Raw genomic sequence first — 18687 nt, 5'->3', positions numbered from 1 at the left:
CCAATATCAGGGAAGGTCATTTGTCCCTCACAGTCCGGAGGGAGGAATTCTGTACCCAAGGATTGTCCACATGGTCAAAACTTACCATCCCTTTTAACACCGAAATCCATTCTTTTCTTCCATTTTAACCATATTTAAACCTCATCTCATGTGTCTGGGCCTTCTTTAAAAGGGGACTGGGCACGACTTTCCCTCTCTCGGGGCTCAGAGATCCACGTAGGGGGTGTCATGTTTGGGCTTCCCCAGTCTGAGCCCTCGGGGCGAGGAGGTGTGTGTGGGTGTCTGCCCCAACACGGATGGTCCTAGAATCTGGATTCTCTGAGGTCTGCAGGTTGCTGAGGAAAGTTCCCTCACTCCCAGGCTGTCGGCCACCTCTTCTTGCTACTGTCGGAAGCAAGACGCTTACAGGTTTCCCTGCTCATCCTTCTCTGGCTCTCCCCTGCTGTGCGCCAGGAGCCAGAGCAACCAGGCACTAGGGTACGTGGAAGGAGTTCACCCGCATCAGGGTCCTGCCAGCATGGATGCCGTGAGGACGGTCTGCGGCCAACGGGAGCTCCGAGGCTTCATTCCTGCTCCTGACCAAGCTGCACGTGACCCCCTTCCGGACACGTGAAGCTTCCCACCTCACACTGCCATGGTGGCCCACATGGGGTGGGATCAGGGATCCCACCCAGGAAGCCTCGTTGTGTGACCTTGGACAAGTTATTTGACCTCTATGAGCCTCAGTTTCCCAGTCTATAACATGGGATGATATTAGATTCCACTTCTCAAGGTTACTATGTAATAAATGGCCCGAAAATCCAGTGTTGTTGTCATTGTTAATTAATATCACCATCACTGGGGTCATAATCTAAAGGTTATGAGTTTAAGCTTCATTGAGGCATTAAGAAAAGAGAATTTATCAGGCGCAGAGGGCTTTTTTTTTTTTTTTTTGCGGTACGCGGGCCTCTCACTGCTGTGGCCTCTCCCGTTGCGGAGCACAGGCTCCGGACGCGCAGGCTCGGCGGCCATGGCTCACGGGCCTAGCCGCTCCGCGGCATGTGGGATCTTCGCGGACCAGGGCACGAACCTGTGTCCCCTGCATCGGCAGGCGGACTCTCAACCACTGCGCCACCAGGGAAGCCCGCAGAGGGCTTTTTAATGATTTATTCCTCTAAGAACAACTAAGGATTCGTTCTTTCCACCGGCTCTGACTCCTAGTCAGGCACGAAGTGTCATCTTTCCTCACGTCCCCAGCAACCAGCATTGGGTAGTATCCTTGGTAAATGCCCGATGGACAGATGAGAAAAAGAGAGATCAGATGGGGGGCGGGGAGCAGACAAGGTGCACAAAAAATTTTAAAAGAGACTCTCTGTGCTGCAAGAGGACTCACTGAGAATAACTTTAATAACTGGTATTCCTGAGGAAGCTGATGGGGGAGAGGTGTGGAGAGAAAGGGATGCTTAAAGAGGAAGGTTCAATTTACACAAATACGATGACTTCGAACTCCCAAGGAAGCACCCCTGGTACTAAGGAAGCTGACCCTTGCTGGGGCCAGACGCCCAGGTGGCTTTCTGGAGCCGGGGCTGGAGTCCTGGTGGGAGGCGAAGCAGGGGTGTGGGCGGGGCTTGGAGGAGGAGGGGGTGGGCGGGGAGGCGAGGCCTGGCCCGCCCCAGTCCTGCCCCTGGCCCCTGGGAGCTTCCCCCCTGTGTCCGGCCGGGCGGGGGGTTAATGCTATGGCCAGAGGGGAGGCCTGGCGGCCCGGCGGGCTCGGGCCTGGGCTCAGTGGGGCGGGTGGCGCCGCTCGGCCAGGCCCCCGCGGCCCAGCACCTCCCCACTGAACTGGTAGGTGAGCTTCTTCTTGACTTTCTTGACCTCGCCCGTCTTGCCGTAGTTGCGAAGCGCGCGGGCCATCTTCTGGTAGGTCATCTTCTTGCGGTTGCCTTTCTGGATGCCCCAGCGGTGCGCCAGCGCCTCCTTGTGCTTGGACGAGAACTGGAAGGTGCCCTTGTCCTTGTCCACCCACCAGATGCTGTCCTTCATGTCGCCACTGCGCAGCAGGTCCAGCAGGAACTGGTACAGGCGGATCTTCTTCTTGCTGCCTGCGGCCGGAGGTGGTCAGCGCCCACGCGGGGACCCAGTCCGCCTCCCCCTGACGTGGGACCCCCCGGGGTGGTCTCTGGGGAAAGGTCACCAGCGAGCATGCGCACACCCACTGCCACGCTCGGCCTCGGCACACGTGCTCAGACACGTGCGCGGGGACAGACTGCCCCAGGCGCCCTCATTAAACACACGTGAAGACACATGTCGTCAAACACTCATGCACTCACACACACACACACACACACACACACACACACACACACCCCCATACACACGCACTCAGCTCTGTGGCATGACTGCCGAGTCCGTCGGCCTTGGCCGCGGTGGGTACGGGGCGCACGGACGGACCGGGTCACGGCTGGGCCCAGGCTGGGTCAGGGGTGGGACTGGGCCCCCTACCTGTCTCCCCGTGCAGCAGGCCAGGCCCTGGCTCCAGGCCGTCGGCCTCCCCGTCAGACACCTCCAGTGGGGGGCTCTGCCGCTCACCCTCCTCCTCATCCGAGCTGGGCTGAGCCGGGGACAGGGAGGGGTACGGGAGGCACATCCGGGGCAGGTAGGAGACCTGGAAAGGCGGCGGAAGGAGGGTTGAGGTCACTGAGGGGCAGTTCAAAGCTCAGGGCTGCCAGGTCGGGGTCGACTGCGTGAGAGAAGAGGGGGTGCTGGCGCGGGGCAGAGGGATTTGGGAGAAGGCTGGGCACCCTGAAGGTCAGGCGGGGTCACCCCACACAGGGGGCAGGTTATGGGGACAAGGGGCCCCTGAATTCCCACGCATCTCCCTGGTTCAGGGCGGCGTGGCCCAGGGAAGGAAGCGCACGGACCGGCAGCAGTCCTGGGGGGAAGAGGTGCTAGAGAGTCAGGCACTGGAGCGAACGGGGTTGTGTAGGCGAGTGGCAAGGGCACCAAGAGGCGGTGGAGGTCCGTGAGGGTCGTGAAGGTCAGTGGAGGTCACTGACTGGGGTTAGGGTCGCTGGGGAGGAGGAGGGGCCGTAGAGGTCAGTGGAGGTCAGGGCACAGGGACTTGGGTGCCGGATCCGTGAGGGGTCAGCGAATGGGGGTCGGGAGGTGCCCAGGGCCGGGCCTTCAGGCTCGGGAGGATCAGTGGGGACGCGGGGATGATCTGGGCTCTGTCCATGGTGGGGCGAGAGGAGATAAGGGGTGTGGGGTCACGGGGTCAGTCGGGGGGTCAGGAGGCGGCCGTTGAAGCTCTGGCCGCCGTTGGCGCTGTGAGGCAGGAAGCCGAGTTGAGTAAGAGCCCGCGTCAGCTTCCTGCGAAGCGCCGGCCTCACCGCAGGCCACGGGCTGGGCTGGGCCAGGCCGGGTGGCCCCGCACGCACCTGGTGGCCAAGGCTGGCGTGGGTGGGCGCCATGGGTGTGTCGAGCACGTGCATCTGCTCCAGCTCCATGTGGCGGTAGAGCTGCTGCAGCTGCGGGGCCTGCACGCTCTGCAGCTCCGTGAAGTGGTTCTCGGGGAAGGTCTCGAACTCGCTGTGCATGTGGTGCGGGTGGAAGTCCCAGTAATGGTCTGGGGGGCAGGGCAGGAAAGGTTTATGCTAATTAAAGAATAATAATGCCAGGCCCGTGTCACCGTATAATAATCGCCACGGACCAGGCTGGACGGCAAGTTGACATTAATCACCTCACGCCCCACCCTGTTGTTTTCCGACCCCCATTCTATAGATGAGGATACTGAGGCTTGGAGGGGCTACATAGCACGCCTGCAGTCAAAGGCCTCATCCGTGGCAGAGCTGGGACCCAGGTCCGAGGCAAAGGCTGTGTTCTCAACAACCGTTCTACCCTGCCACGCGTGCGATCGCAAGGACGCAGGCTTTTGAGCCAAAGAGTCCGAATCCTGGCTCTGCCGTTTACTTTGTGTGTGACCTCAAACGCGTGCATGGACCCCTCTGGCCTCCGTTGACTCACCTATAAAGTGGGGATAATAGTTACCCGGAGGATACACATGAGTTCACAGTTGTAAAACCTCCTAGGCCCAGAGCCAGCCCTTGGGGAATGTTGAGTCCCCTCTCCTCCCCTTAAGACCCAGCCGCGGTCCCTGAGCTGACTGGCTGCCCACCGTCACAGCTCACAGCCTTGTCACGTGGCCAAGGTGTGACTGCAAAGTCACAGGGCTGACATTCCTCACACGCCGGAACTTGTCTGGGCTCCCGGTGCCGCTCCCTCAAGGCCATGTCCTTGGGCAGCTCCACCTGTGTTCCAGCAAAGATGCGGGGACCCGAGGCTTTCCCAGAAACTCCCTGGTGGGTGCTGTCAGAGTCTGCGGTAGGGTGGCTTTGAGTTTGGGGAATAGCTACGTGCCACTGGGAGCCCTGCCTGGGACTGGAGCCGGCCTTCAACACGGTTTCTCTGGGCACCATTTCCAGGAACAAAAACTGCCACATGTCTGAGGACTTCCTGGGGTCCAAAAGAAGATGTGGTGATAAAGTGACAAGAGGGATTTTCTCGTGTGTCCAAAGAGGGAGTGTACAGGGTGCTAAGCCAGGTTGGCGTCTCCAGGACAAACACAGGGCCGCGTAGGGGGACCATCACCTGCCTGGTGTGCGTGTGCGTGTGTGTGTGTGTGTGTGTGTGTGTGTCTTTCTGTTTCTTTCTCACAAACACATACTCACACATCCCTAAGAAATGACATGTGTTGTTTTGGCTCTGCACTGGTTATCAGAAGACTCACTTTCGAATCTTGCTCTGTGGTGGCTTTGCTGTGTGACCCTGGACAAGACATTTTATCTCCCTGAGCCTCTGATTCCCCACTGCAAAAGTCAGAGACCCAACTGAGTGGTTACTGAGGTCCAGTCCACGTGTGGAATCATTTGAACCCACAATCCAGGCTCCGACCCCCGTGAAGCCGCATGGCATAGGAGAGAGAAAGTACATGATTTGGCCAGAGCTGGGTTCGAATCCTGGCTCTGCCACTTAGCCCTGAGCGACACCGGGCAGGTCATTCTACTTCTCTATGCCTGTTGCCTCAGTTGCGAGATGGAGCTAATAATTACACCCATCTCATAGGCTTGCTGTGAGGATTAAATGAGCTAATGCCCGCAAAGCACTTAGAACAGAACATGACACAAAAGAAGACTCGGTAAAACATTAACTGTCATCATCATTATGGTAATTAGTATTATTAATGTTTAATGCTCGCTTCAGAGAGCCTAAGTCAGCACTTGAGCAAACAGCAGATGCTTTAATATGTGTGAGTTCCTCATCTTCCCTTGCTCCCTGCCACCTTAGTCTGTGGCCCAGAGAAATAGTTCGAGGGCCCTGGCTGTCACTTTCTCCCAGAGGCTGGAGTTGGGGGCCCAGCGCTGCACCGAAGGCAGGGACTGGTTTTGTTCACCTTTGTATTCCCAGTGCCTAGACGCAGTAGGCACTGAACAAACATTTCTGGAATGAATGAATGAATGAATGAATGAGTAAATCCTATCCTCTTAAGAACTCTGACTCTCCTTCAGAAAATTATCCAAATCTGAAGGGAAAACAAAACACAGCAACATTGAATTTGTACTTTCATCTTGCGTGAGTTAACAAGACCCAGAAATTCTCCACTTGCTCTGGGAGGGTTCGCTTTGTCTTTTAGCGAGGGGCTCTTTGGGGCCCTGGGATTTGGTGAGTGGATCCAGGTTCCTCTTTAGCTGTAGAGCTGCCCTCCGGCCCCACTCCTGGCCCTTCCCATTTTTGCCTTCTCCTGCCCAGGCTGAAGTGCCCAGATTGTTATAGGATGCTGTGTCCTGCCCACCAACCCCACATGCTCACACCTACTCCAGTTCTGGGTTGGGGAGCCCCTGTGTTCTGTCTTTCTCTCCTGCTCCCCACTTCTGTTCTAGCTCCTCCTGAGACCCATGGGCTCACTCTGGTGGGCCCAGCCTGAGGCCAGCACTTTCCATAGCAGGTCTCAGTACACCCTCGTTGGAGTCACTTTGGGGGCTGGAAAAGCCCCAGCCCACTGGAGACCCACGGAATCATCAGCGCCAACAGGAGACCTGGGAATCTGGCCTTTAAGAGGATCCTAAGGAGGTTCCTTGGCTCACTGAGGCTCTGGAAACCTGCCCCAGGGTCCCCTGAAAGCTGCAACAGAGACTCTTGGGCTACAATTAAGGTTTCAAAAAGCCCAACGGAAACCTTGCCTTTACCCTTGATTTGAGGGCTTAGGCATTTATGTAATAAATGCTGTCTGTTTGGTAGGCAGAGGCGTTCCAAGGATGGGGCCCTCTGAAGGAACACAATGCCAGGAGTCCATCCTAATGCAAAGGGCAGCACTCCTGGGCTCTTTGGACCTCATTTCTGGATGACTGTTCATGAATGCATTGCTTTATCCCTTTTTGTCACTTCAAGAGGTCACCCAGACTATCCTGCAACTTCTGCCCCTTTAGCATGAACTCTGCTCCTCAAAAGAATGTAGTGTGCTTTGCATATCTGGAGATAGCTCTGGACCCTCCCTTCTACAGCCTGTTAGGCACCCAACACGTACTAGGCCTCAATCAATATTTGATTAAGTGACCAATAAATGTTAACTTTTAATGTGTTTTTTATGTACCAGGCACTATGCTAAGTACTTAATCCACATTATCTCATTTAATCCTCACCTTAGCTCTGACAAGGTGGCCACTATAGTATGATATTCCTTTTGCATATGAGGAAACTGTGACTCAAAGGCATTAAGTCACTTGTCCATAGACAGTCATTGGTAGAGTCAGGATCCAAACCCACCTGTGTATGACTCCAGGAACTAAACTCTTACCACTACGCCATACCACCTCTCAGGAAAAAGACTGCTAAGGAAAGCTTTAAGTAAGGCCCTTGGTGACAGAGAGAATTTACAGGCTGCTCTTATCCATCTGTCTGTCTACCGTCATTTACCCCTCATTCATTATTCATCATCCGTCCATCCACCCATCCATCATCCACCCATCATCCATCCATCCACCCATCACCCATCCATCCACCCATCCATCATCCACGCATCATCCGTCCATCCACCCGTCCATCATCCACCCATCCATCCGTCCTTCCACCCATCCATCCATCCACCCATCCATCATCCACCCATCATCCATCCATCCACCCATCCATCCGTCCATCCACCCATCCATCATCCAACCATCATCCATCCGTCCACCCATCCATCCGTCCTTCCACCCATCCATCCGTCCATCCATCATCCACCCATCACCCATCCGTCCACCCATCCATCATCCAACCATAATCCATCTATCATCCACCCATTCATCATCCATCATTTAATCCATCCATCCATTATCCATCCAACCATCCTTCCATCCATCATTGAACCTTCATTCATCCAGCCAACAATTACCCATTTACCAAAATCTTTCACTTTCTCCCTGTAAACCAGCTCCCAATCTGGGACCAAAGTCCTGCCCACACATTCCTATTCTAACTCAGTTTTTTGGTGTCACTAATACCTGCATGTCACTAGGACAAAAATAAAATGATATTTAAAACAACCCCCCGCCCCCCTCCCCGCCACACACACAAAATTCAAGCCTTAAGTGTCATTCAGTTGACCTTTTCTCCTCAGAGCAGAAACCCCAGCCTGAAGCCAGGGCTCACCCCAGGGAAGGAGAAGTAAGATCAAGATAAGAGAAGGAAGATGAGGAATTAAGAAAGCAAGGGATGAGAAGAAAACCTTCACAGGAAATCACAGACCAGTGGACGAGGGCTCCTTAAGCCCAGCCCTCCTGCAAATTGTTCAGATATGGAAACTGAGGGCCAGAGAGCAGAGAGTTCCGGGTCTCATGTTTCTTGTTACTTTCTACATCGTATCCTAACTATTAAGGTTTTAGTTATTTCCCTTGTTACAAAGATATAGGACCTGTGTTTTATTCACTCGACAGCACCTAGCAATGTGCCTGGCATGTAAAAGATGCTTAGCATATATTTATTAGATGTATAAGTCAGTGGGAGATGCATGGAGGGTTTGGTGGGGGGAAGGAAGAACACTTGGAAAGGTGAATGAATGGATGATTAGATGAATATGTGAATAAATTGGTGGATGGTCTATTGTATGGAAAGATGAATAAGTGTTTGGAAAGATAGAAGGACAAGAGAAGGGTCACACTTTGGAACTCCATTTCCTTCAACAATCCCACTGCAAATAGCAAATCCTATCACACCCATTAGGATGGCTACTATCAAAAAACAGAACAACAAGGACCTACTGTATAGTGCAGAGAATTATATTCAATATCTTGTAATAACCTATAATGGAAAAGAATCTGAAAAAGAATATATATAACTCAGTGAATCAATTTGTTGTACACCTGAAACTAACACAACATTGTAAATTATCTATACTTCAATTTAAAAAATGGTTTAAAAAACAGAAAATAGGGGGCTTCCCATGTGGCGGAATAGTTGAGAGTCCGCCTGCCAATGCAGGGGACGCGGGTTCGTGCCCCGGTCCGGGAGGATCCCACATGCCGCGGAGCGGCTGGGCCCATGAGCCATGGCCGCTGAGCCTGCACGTCCAGAGCCTGTGCTCCGCAACGGGAGAGGCCACAGCAGTGAGAGCCCGCGTACCACACACACACACAAAAAAACAGAAAATAACAAGTGTTGGCAAGGATGTGGAGAAATGGAATCCCTGTGCAGTGTTGGTAGGAATGTAAAATGGTGCAGCCACTATGGAAAACAGTATGGTGGGTCCTCAAAAAATTAAAAATAGAATTACCTTATAATCCAACAGTTCCACTTCTGGGTATATATCCCAAAAGAACTGAAAGCAGGATCTCAAAAAGATATTTTTATACCCATGTTCACAGCAGCATTGCTCACAATAGCCAAAAGGTAGAAGCAAGTCACGTGTCCATCAAGAGATGGATGGATAAACAAAATGTGGTATAAACGTATGATGGAATATTATCCAGCTTTAAAAAGGAAGGAAATTCTGACCTATGCTGCAACGTCGATGAACCTTGAGGATATTATATGCTCAGTAAAATAAGCCAGTCACAAAAAGAGAGATACTGCATGATTCCATGAATATGAAGTAGTTACTGTAGTCAAGCTCATAGAAACAGAAAGTAGAATGGTGGTTGCCAGGGTCTGAGGGGAGGGGGCAATGGGGAGTTATTGTCTAATTGGTACAGAGTGTCAGTTTTGCAAGATGAAAAGAGTTCTGGGGATGGATGGTGGTGACGGTTGCACAACAATGTGAATGTTCTTAATGCCACTGAACTGTACATTTGAAAATGGTTAAGATAGTAAATTTTAAATTATGTGCATTTTATCACAGTTTAAAAATAATAATAATAAATAGCAAATTCTGTGAGCTCTACCTTCAGAATCTATCCTAAATCTGTCTGCTCCTTTCCTTTTTTTCCTTTTCTTTTTTTTTTGGCCACGCTGTGTGGCTTGTGGGATTTTAGTTCCCCAACCAGGGATCGAACCTGGGCTCTCAGCAGCGAGAGCACAGAGTCCTAACCACTGGACCGCCAGGGAAGTCCCTGTCTGCTCCTTTCTGTCTCTCTCGCCACCACCCTTGTCCAAGCCACCGTCATCTCTCGCCTGGATTATTCCAGTGGTTTTCTACTGTGCTTTCCCCCCATTCCTACTCTTGTCTCCTCTCCATCTACTCTCCACACAGCAGCCAGAGTGATCTTTTTAAAAGCTTATTCAGTGGAACCACTAGGTATTGGGAGAAGACACTGAAAACTTCCAGAGAGACAAAACAAAACCAAACAGAAAAAAAAAAAAACCAAAAAACAAAAAAATCACCAAAAATGGTTACATTCAAAAAGAGGACATAGAATGACATCAGATTTCCTAAGAAAAACTCTAGTAACCAGAGGACAGTAGAGAAATGCTTTCAATTTCAGTGAGAAAAAAAATGATTTTCAACTTAGATTTCTGTACACAGCCAAACTACTGTTAATCAACTGAGAGCATAAAGACACCAGGTAAAACAAACAACAAGAACAAAACCTTACCTCCCATACATCCTTTCTTAGGAGAGTATAATGAGAAGAGCAATGAATCCTTATATAGTGTTCACTGTTCTAAGCATTTTAACTGTAGTAACTCATTCCTTCCTTACAGCAATCCTGTGAAGTAGGTATCATTAAGAAGAAGTTGAAGGACTTCCCTGGTGGCGCAGTGGTTAAGAATCCGCCTGCCAATGCAGGAGACATGGGTTCGAGCCCTGGTCCGGGAAGATCCCACGTGCCGCGGAGCAACTAAGCCCGTACGCCACAACTACTGAACCTGTGCCCTAGAGCCCGTGAGCCACAACTACTGAGTCTGTGTGCCACAACTACTGAAGCCTGTGTGCCTGAGCCGGAGCTCCGCAACAAGAGAAGCCACCGCAATGAGAAGCCTGCGCACTGCAATGAAGAGTAGCCCCCCTCGCGGCAACTAGAGAAAACCCACGCCCAGCAACGAAGACCCAACCCAGCCAAAAATAAATAAATAAATTTATAAAAAGAAAGAAGAAGTTGGGGCACAGAGGGGTGAGATGTCTTGCCCCAGGTCACCCCACCCAGTAGTGAGGAGTTGGGGTGTGACTCCCAGCAGCCTGGTTGCAGCGTGAGGTCTCCATCTCCCTGCTACACTGACCCTCAGAAACACAGCGACGAGAAAGTACAGGTAATCAAAGTACGCCATGTGGCTCAGCTGTGAGTAATATTCACATGGTCCTAATAATGGAAAATTCAGATACTGATTTAACAAAAGTTAGAATACAGAGGAAGACAAACACTGTATGATCTCACTTATAGGTGGAATCTAAAAAAAAGAGATCAGATTTGTGGTTGCCAGAAGTAGTGGTGGGGAGAGGGACAGGGGAAATTGGGTGATGGTGGTCTAAGGTACAAACTTCCAGGTGTAAGATAAATAAGTCCTGGGGATGTGATGTGCACGATGACTATAGTTAACACTGCTGTGTGGCAACTTTGCAAGTCAAGAGAGTTTCGCCTAAAAGTTCTCATTACAAGGGGAAAAAAATTCTTTTGTAAGTATATGAGGTGATGGATGTTAACTAAACTTATGTGGTAATCATTTCACAATGTACATGTGTGTGAGGTCATTATGCTGTCACACCTTACACTTATACACTTACGTTGTATGCCCATTACAGTAATAAAATGATAAAGAAGGGAAAAAGTTACTATAAGTATCTTGGTATATGTGGAGAAGTGTGAGTGTGAGTGTGTGTGTGTGTGTGTTATAAATACCTAGAAAGTCAAGTTCTCATCTTTCATAGTACAAGTGAACAGATGCCTCAAAGTAAAAAATCAAGCTAGATTCATCTCCACCTAGCATATAGAAAGTACTCAATAAATGTATGTGAATGAATAAATAAAGGCTGTTCTAAGTCTCTATTTCAAATCTTCATATATACACTTACATAGCCCTGTAATAGAAAGACTAGAGAAATAGCTTTTATCTATCTCTGGTTGTTATGTATGCCATGGAGGAATGACTATGATAAGTTTATGTAAAAAGTAGCAGATTGCAGAACAGTATGACACTACAGTCCACTTTTGAACGGATAGAATATGCACATGTGGACGTATACACTTACAAACATACAGGATTATACATGTCAAATAAAATATCTGCAAGGATAGACCAAGGTGCTGTCAGGGAAGAATAAGAACGGGAAGAGGCTAATATTTCACTTGCTATGCTGTTGTATTTTAAAATTGTTTGCAATGGGTATTTCTTGTTTTAATAATTAAAATTAAACACTTACAATTTATTTAGATTTTTACCACACACACACACACACACACACACACACACACACACAAAGATTATTCAGATCATGTCATTTCCCTGCTCAGAACCCTCCAATGGCTTCCCATTAGATGCAGGATAAAACCCAAACTTCTGCCACGGCCATCACGCCCTGGGTGATCTGCCCCCTGCAGACCCCTCTGGCTTCATTTTGTTTCTGCCCCCCTGTGCTCACTGGCCACTCTGGTCCTCGGGGGAGGTCCCTCCTGCTCTTGCACTTGCTGTTCTCTCTCCCTAGAACACCTGTCCCTACCTGCCTTGACATTCATGTTCCTTCCCTGCACTCAGATTTCCACTCAGCTGCCACCTCCTCACAGGCCTTCCTTGACCACCCAGTTAAAGTGTCCCCCACCTAGACACTCCGAATCACGTTACTCTACTTTCCATAGGACTTATTAGTACATGTCTGTTAGTTTGATTTTTCACTGTCTCTCTCCCTCACTGGACTGTAAGCTCTACAAGGGCAGTGGCCTTGCCTGGCCTGCTCATCATGGAACAGTTTCTGGCGAATGGCATATAATCAGAGGTTATTTGGTGGATGGACAAATGAGGGGATGAGTGGACAAGTGGATTGGACAATAAGTGTTGGAAGAATGGGTGGGTGGCTGGTGGGTGGGAGGGGAGTGGATGGATGGATGAGTGGGTGCCTGGCTGGCTGTCATCTGGGGCATTGGAAAATGACCCACTTGATCTGTCACAGAACCTTCTGTGCTTCTCTACTCTCTCAGCTGCTTCATCCCTTCCGCCTGGGGGGATTCAGTAAAGCTAACATACTATGTCCTGAAAGTTTACTGGGCCTTGTACTCAGTATATTACCTCATATATTACATGTGTTAACCTCATTTAATCATTGCAACTCTGTGGAGTGTTTTCATGCCCTCAGTTTTATAGATGAAGAAACAGGGGCTTAGAGGGGTTAAGTCACTTGCTCCAAGGTTACACACTAGTGAGTGATGGAGCCAGGACTAGACCCAGGTCTGGCCCCAGTGCCTTTTCACTAAGCCTCACCACCTAAAAATACAGATGCAGAGGACGTGCAGGAACAGGTGGAAGAATGTGCGGGTGTCTCTACTCTTGAGTCTTCAGAGAATACCTTCCAAAAGATATTAAGAAGGGACAGAACAGATGGCCCGGTGGGCCGTGATGGCAGGGGTGTGGCGGGGAGGCGGGGGTTGTGAATAGGGACCAGAACACCTGGGGACACTGGAGGAGTCTATGAAGGGTTTGGGTCTGAAGGACCCAAATGGGGAGCTCACACATCCAATTAGGAGTCACTCCTAGAGCCCCACCCCAGATATAAGGGATCTGCCTGGTCACTGAGCCAGGAAAGCACTGGCTTTCTCTAAAGTGCTCACTCCATCAGCCCACCCCAGGCCTAGCTGGTTTCTAGATATATAAACCCATAGCACACCCATATCACAGGAGGAGAAAATGAGGCTTCAATAGACCCAAAAGAAATGCACCCAAACCCAATGAAACCGCGAAGGGGTCAGGCCAGAGGAGAAAGGATCCCTAATGCTGGAAGGGGTCAGAAGTAGTCCTGAGCTTGCTGGGACCCGAGCTGTCCTGCTGCCTGAAGCCACCAGGGGGCGCCAGTCCTCAAACAGGGACTTTCTCTGGTCCCGAACTGCTTGGTGGAAGGGTGTGTGCGCAGGTCTCTGGATCAGGGAGACCCAGCCCTTGACCCTGGCAGGGGGGGATCTGGGGATAGAGTTGGATAAGGGACACTCTCTAAATTGTCTGGATTTTCCACAGAGAGGATGCATTTCTTGTAGAATTATAAACAAGCTTAAACGGATGAGAAAAAGGGTATTTTTAAAGACTTTCTAGCCCTAGAGCTCTGAAAGAAGCCTGTGTGTTCCCATATATGACCTTGAAGTACATCCACCACCTACTCCCAAGACACGGCTTCTAGGTATAGTCTTTATAGTAGTTGTCAGGTGTGAGTTCCAGTTGAAACCGTTCGCAAGGTTTGGCATCTGGATGTGAGGGCCCTAAATAAGGACTCACCACAAATGGCATCTCTGGGTGTGGCCGTCAGGTTTAAACGGCCATAGATATGCCAGCAGAATGGAGGTGTGAATGGCTCCCAGGTGTGGCCCTCAGGTGTGAAACCTTCCTCAGCTGTGGCACATAGCACACCTGTCCCTCTGGGACTGCAGAAACCCCAGTGTCTGGCCTGCCCAGGTCTCAGACCCCCCGAAGAATCCTCCAGTGAAGACCCATTAACTAGGCCACCTGGCCTTTGGTTCAGAGATGTCTCATCGCTATACCAAGATCCACCTCAGGTAACCTCTCTTATCTCCCTGCCCAGGTCCCAGGCGTTGAAGGCCTCTCTCTCCTCCCCTGAATTTGCTTCAGGAACAAGGCTGAGCCTTGGGAGAGCACAGTTAGGCCCAGATGGAAAACGCCCCTGGCCCAGGCCCCATCCTCGCCCCCGCCCCGAACAGACTGGGGTCTTCAGCCCCTACTGAATGAGGGAGTCCTCAGAGCCTTTCCTTCAGCTCAGCAGCTCTCACATAGGAGCGGTTCTGCCCCCCCAGGGGACACTTGGCAATGCCGGAGACATTTTTGGTTGTCATGATTGGCAGTACTGCTGGCATCTAGTGGGTGGAAGCCAGAGATGCTGCCAGATATCCTACAATGCACAAGACAGGCCTCACAACATAGCATTATCCAGCCCAAATGTCAATAGACAAATTCTGCTAGCCACACACAGCAGGGAGCGGGGCTGCCCCAGCAAGGAGATGAGGGGTTAGTGTGTGTATGTGAGACAAGAACGGAGAGGAAGACGGGGAATTGGGGGAGGGGAAGGTGGAAAAGCACTGGGCCTGGAGCAGACCGACAGAGCTGGATCCCACTGACCGGCTGTGCCACCTTGTACAAGTCCCGTAGCCGCTTAGCTTGTTTCCTCGTGTGTAAAAAGGCCAAAAGGGTTGGACAAGAAGATAGATGTAGAAGAAGCTAACCCGTGCCTGGATACAGCAAGGATCCTCCATAAATGCAGGCTGGGGGTGTGGGGTGTTGGGAAGCAGGACTGTCGGGGGTCAGGATAGTGAATTCACATCCCCAAGAGCTAACTGGATCTGATTCTCAGAGTTCCAAAGAAGCCCTGGGAATGAGGCTTCTTTCCCTTCTCCCCGGAACCCAGCCGTGCTTGGGCGCGCAGGCCAGGCTGGGGAAGTGGGGCTGGGCTGGGGCCCGGTACTCACCGCTGTGGCTCTCTCCATCACTGCTGAGATAGGGGTAATATTCGTGCGTTTGGCGTTGGTAGAGATCCGTGTCATAGGGAACTAGATCTTCCGATGGCTGCTGAGAGAGGAGGGTGTCAGGGCTGGGAATGTGGCCGGGAGACCGTCTGTATCAGGCTTACAGCCCTCTCTCTGCTTGGAACTGGGAGAGGCCACAGAGAGAGGTAGAGGGGGACCCAGGGGAGCAAGAGCCTTGGCTCCTGCAGAAAGGGGGTGACAGGGACCCTGGAGGTCAGAGGTCAAAAGAGGACCAGGTCTGAGAGGACAGCCCGTCACCTCACACTCATACTCATACTCACATTCTAGCGTGTGCCCGGATCCCAGCCACACGCACGCACCCTCTCACGGTCACACTGATATGCCTACACCCCCCAAACACATACATACTCCCCGTGACACACTTCTACCCACACTCTTACATGCGAACTCTCACCCCCCCGTCCACTCACAGCCCTCACACTCGCTCTGGGGGTCACTCACACTTACACACGCTTGTCGTCACACACACACACCCCATTATGCACCCACCTGTAGGCACACGCAGCGTCACTGGGATTAACACACGTATCCACCCACTTGCCTGCAAATGCATTAACCCACACACTCACACCCACACCCTTCCTCGGTCACTCTCACTCCACCTACACACTCACGCCACGGCACACACGCTTGTCGTCCTGCTACAGCCCCGCCCTGACACCCACTCTCTCTCTTAGCCGGTGCCCAGGGCCACCACCATTAGCAGTGGCCGTTCACACTGATGGAATTTACAGGACTCACCCAGGCAGGGGCAGGTTTGGGGGCCTCTCCCCCCTCCCCCCTCCTCCTGACACGCTCCCTGGGATGCTCCCTGGTCTTCCTCCCACCCCCCCACCCCACTGGCATAGGGAATGCTCCCGGAGGCTTCCCAGCAGTCATCAGGCCTTTCCTCCCCCACACAGTGTGAGCCCGAGGATTGCACAACAGTAACTCCGGCCCTCAGGGCTTGGTTCGGCAACCAGGGCTGCCTTGGTAGCCCACCCTCCAAGGACCCACTCTGAGTAGCCCCTGGGCTGGGGCGCGGTGTGGGAGCCCAAGGGGATGTGCCTCCTGCCCCGCTCTAGCTGGAGTTCAGGGATTCAGAGGTCAAGGGTCAGAGACAGGGTGGCCAAACCCCAGGGCCTGTGGCTTTCTGGAGGCAGGGCTGGCTCTCCTCGGGACCACCTCTGTCACCACTGCTGGCCCCCAGGTCGGGGGAGGGTGGGCCAGAGCCAGGTGCCGAAGGGCTGGCTGGTTCTGAGTCCGACCCAGGGAGGAGCCTGGCACTGGGCTTGGAGGCAGCGCAACCCCACAGCGGGATGTCAAGCCTGGGGTGCCTCCCCCAGGCTCTGAGGCCCCGCTGGGGTGGGGCGGGGGGAAGGGAGCTGCCTCCAGGCCGGGAAAGCTGAGTCAGGTGGGCAGGTCCTGCCAAGCCCTTCCCGTCTCCCCCCAGGGCTCCCCACCCCTGCTGAGTTGGGTCAGGGTAGGAAAAGGGAGAGGGGTCCTCTCAGAGGGCCCGGGTCTGACACCTGCCGAAGGCTGCAACTGTCACTGAGGGCAGCAGCAGAGGGGGTCTGCCCCAGACGGCTGCCCTTCCCTCCCCGGGGTCCCCCGGGACTCCTGCTTCTTCACCTCCAGCCTCAGCCCTGCCCCCACTCCAGGCTCCCCCCTTGACCTCCCCCAGCTCCCACCCCAGCCCCAATCTCAGCCCCGGGGTGTCCCCAGCACCAGCCCCTGCCCTCCACTCCCTGATCCCCAGCCAGAGCCCACCCCTAACTGCGTGGCTAGCCTCTGCTCCCCTCACTGCTCCGGCCCAGCGCCTGCCCCGACCCCTGCCTCTGCCACTGAGGGCCCAGGGCCCAAGCCCCAGACCCTTGGGTCAACAACCGTGTCCTCTGTACCAGGCCCCAGGCTGGCTGGTGGGGACCAAGGCTTAAGGCAGCCTCAGTCTCCAGAAGCACCCAGGCCACCTCTGGCCTCTTGCCGCCTGCCCTCAAGCCCATACTGTCCTGGGGACTGGCATCCCCCCCCACACCAGTCTCCCCATTTCCTCCGCCACCACCTCCCTGCCGCCACCCTCACCATCCTCAGCCCTGCACCCTGCCGTGGAGCTCCGGCCTGCCACCCGAGCCCCATCTATAAATAACCGTTCAGGCCCCACCGATCACAGCTCCACCATGGGCTCAGCCCTCAGCCCGCCAGGACACGCTCCGAGAAAGCCAATGGCCCCCTTGCTGGGTCTCAGGCCGGGAGCTCCAGGGAGGAAACACCAACTTCCCACTGATAGTGGGAGGGCAGCCGGCGGGCTGGCAGGCAGGCGGGTGGGCGTCCGAGGGCCACAGGTTGGGCTGGCGGAGGAGCCCCAATACTCACAGGGGGGACGAGGGGAAACCCTTCCATTTTGCACGCCTGTAACATCCAGCCGAGCTCCGAGCCGGTCAGGTCCCCTGCCTTGGTGGGGGCCAGTGCGGAGCCCCTGGGGATGGGGCGCCCCGTCGGGGGCTGGACGGACTCAGGGCGGGTACAGGGCTCAGGCCTGCCCCTTGAGCTACAGGAGCCCTGGGTGAGCCCCCTCCCTTGACATTGCAGGGCCAGCGCAAGTTCCTGATTTTATCGAAGGCCTGCCGCTGGGAGATAGTCCCCTTGGGGTGACATCACCACCCCAGCCCGTTTGCATAAATCTCTTGCGCTACAGGAAGTCTCTGGCCGGCTGGGGCAGGTGGTGCTCCAGGGGCTGGCCTGGGAGGCCATGGGGGCCAGGCCCCCTGCCCAGAGGAAGCTGGGACTGTGAGGGGCGGCCTTGAGGGCTAGGGTGGGAGGAAGAGTGGGAGGGAGGAAGGCTGCCTCCACCACCGGAGGCCTTTCCTGCACCCGGGCCCTGCAGAGGCTCTCTAACCTCTAACCCCTAACCTCACAGATACCTGCTTCTCTTGAGACCCCCACGTGGCCAACAGTCACTTCCTTGGGGTCAGAGCTGTTAAGGGTGGGTGACCTCTTGCGGTCTCTGCTTTCTGGGGTCAGCCTGGTTGTCTGAGGGCTCTGATCCAGCAGAGTGCCAGGCCTGGCTCTTCCTGTGCCCGTAGGTGGCACAACCCCTGGGTTCTATCCAGCCTGGGGCTGGGCTCCCGGGCAGGGTCCTCAGCACAGCACCGCTTTCCCCTTCCCTCCACCAGCTTCCCTTCCACCAGAAGCGTTCTTACACCCTCCCCTCCCAGCTTCCTAAGGACCACCGCTTCTTCCAAATCCCTAGGTGCTCTACTCCCAGCCTAGATTTCTCAGTGTCCCCTCCCCTTAACAATGCCTTAATATCAATCTAGTCTTCCAAGTTTACAAACTTTTCCTGTCTGTCCATCCATTCATCTATTTTCCCATCCATTTGTTTATCTGTCTGTTTGTCGATCCATCTATCCACCCACAAAGCCAGTCATACATTTGTCTACCAGTTTATCCAACTGTGCATTCATTCATCCATTTATCTGTTAGTCTGTCATCCACCCACCCATTTGTTTATCTACTTGTCCAAGTAGCCATCTATATGTTCGTATATCAGCCCATCCATCTGTTATTCACC

General features: G+C 53.1%; 1 protein-coding gene across 2 annotated transcripts; it reads right to left on the bottom strand.

Annotated features, from left to right (window-relative positions):
* Positions 1 to 1365: 1365 nt before the first annotated feature.
* Positions 1366 to 17764, bottom strand: SPI1 (Spi-1 proto-oncogene). 2 transcript variants are annotated; one of them, XM_027114760.1, is made up of 5 exons: positions 17490 to 17764; positions 15060 to 15156; positions 3417 to 3604; positions 2482 to 2644; positions 1366 to 2081 (listed from the first exon to the last, which is right to left on the bottom strand). In XM_027114760.1, the coding sequence occupies exons 1-5, from the start codon at positions 17532 to 17534 to the stop codon at positions 1762 to 1764; spliced, it is 813 nt and encodes a 270-aa protein (XP_026970561.1). In that variant the 5' UTR covers positions 17535 to 17764; the 3' UTR covers positions 1366 to 1761. The 2 variants fall into 2 exon arrangements, with proteins under 2 accessions (XP_026970561.1, XP_026970560.1); XM_027114759.1 differs by having other exon boundaries at positions 15060 to 15159; positions 17490 to 17751.
* Positions 17765 to 18687: the final 923 nt, after the last annotated feature.

The sequence above is a fragment of the Aethalodelphis obliquidens genome, unplaced genomic scaffold, assembly GCF_003676395.1.
Source record: "Aethalodelphis obliquidens isolate GAN/ISIS:26980383/991018 unplaced genomic scaffold, ASM367639v1 scaffold14, whole genome shotgun sequence".
Classification (NCBI taxonomy): Eukaryota; Metazoa; Chordata; class Mammalia; order Artiodactyla; family Delphinidae; genus Aethalodelphis; species Aethalodelphis obliquidens.
Note: the sequence above shows the minus strand (reverse complement) of the source record. Positions and strands in the feature narration are given on the sequence as shown.

Bases quoted from the DNA above. Each gene is read 5' to 3' on its own strand.
- SPI1 (XM_027114759.1), bottom strand. From the start codon at position 17,534: ATGTTACAGGCGTGCAAAATGGAAGGGTTTCCCCTCGTCCCCCCT. The intron at 15,160-17,489 runs GTGAGTATTGGG...CTCCTCTCTCAG, and splicing joins GGTTTCCCCTCGTCCCCCCT to CAGCCATCGGAAGATCTAGT. The intron at 3,605-15,059 runs GTGAGTACCGGG...CCTGCCCCCCAG, and splicing joins TGATGGAGAGAGCCACAGCG to ACCATTACTGGGACTTCCAC.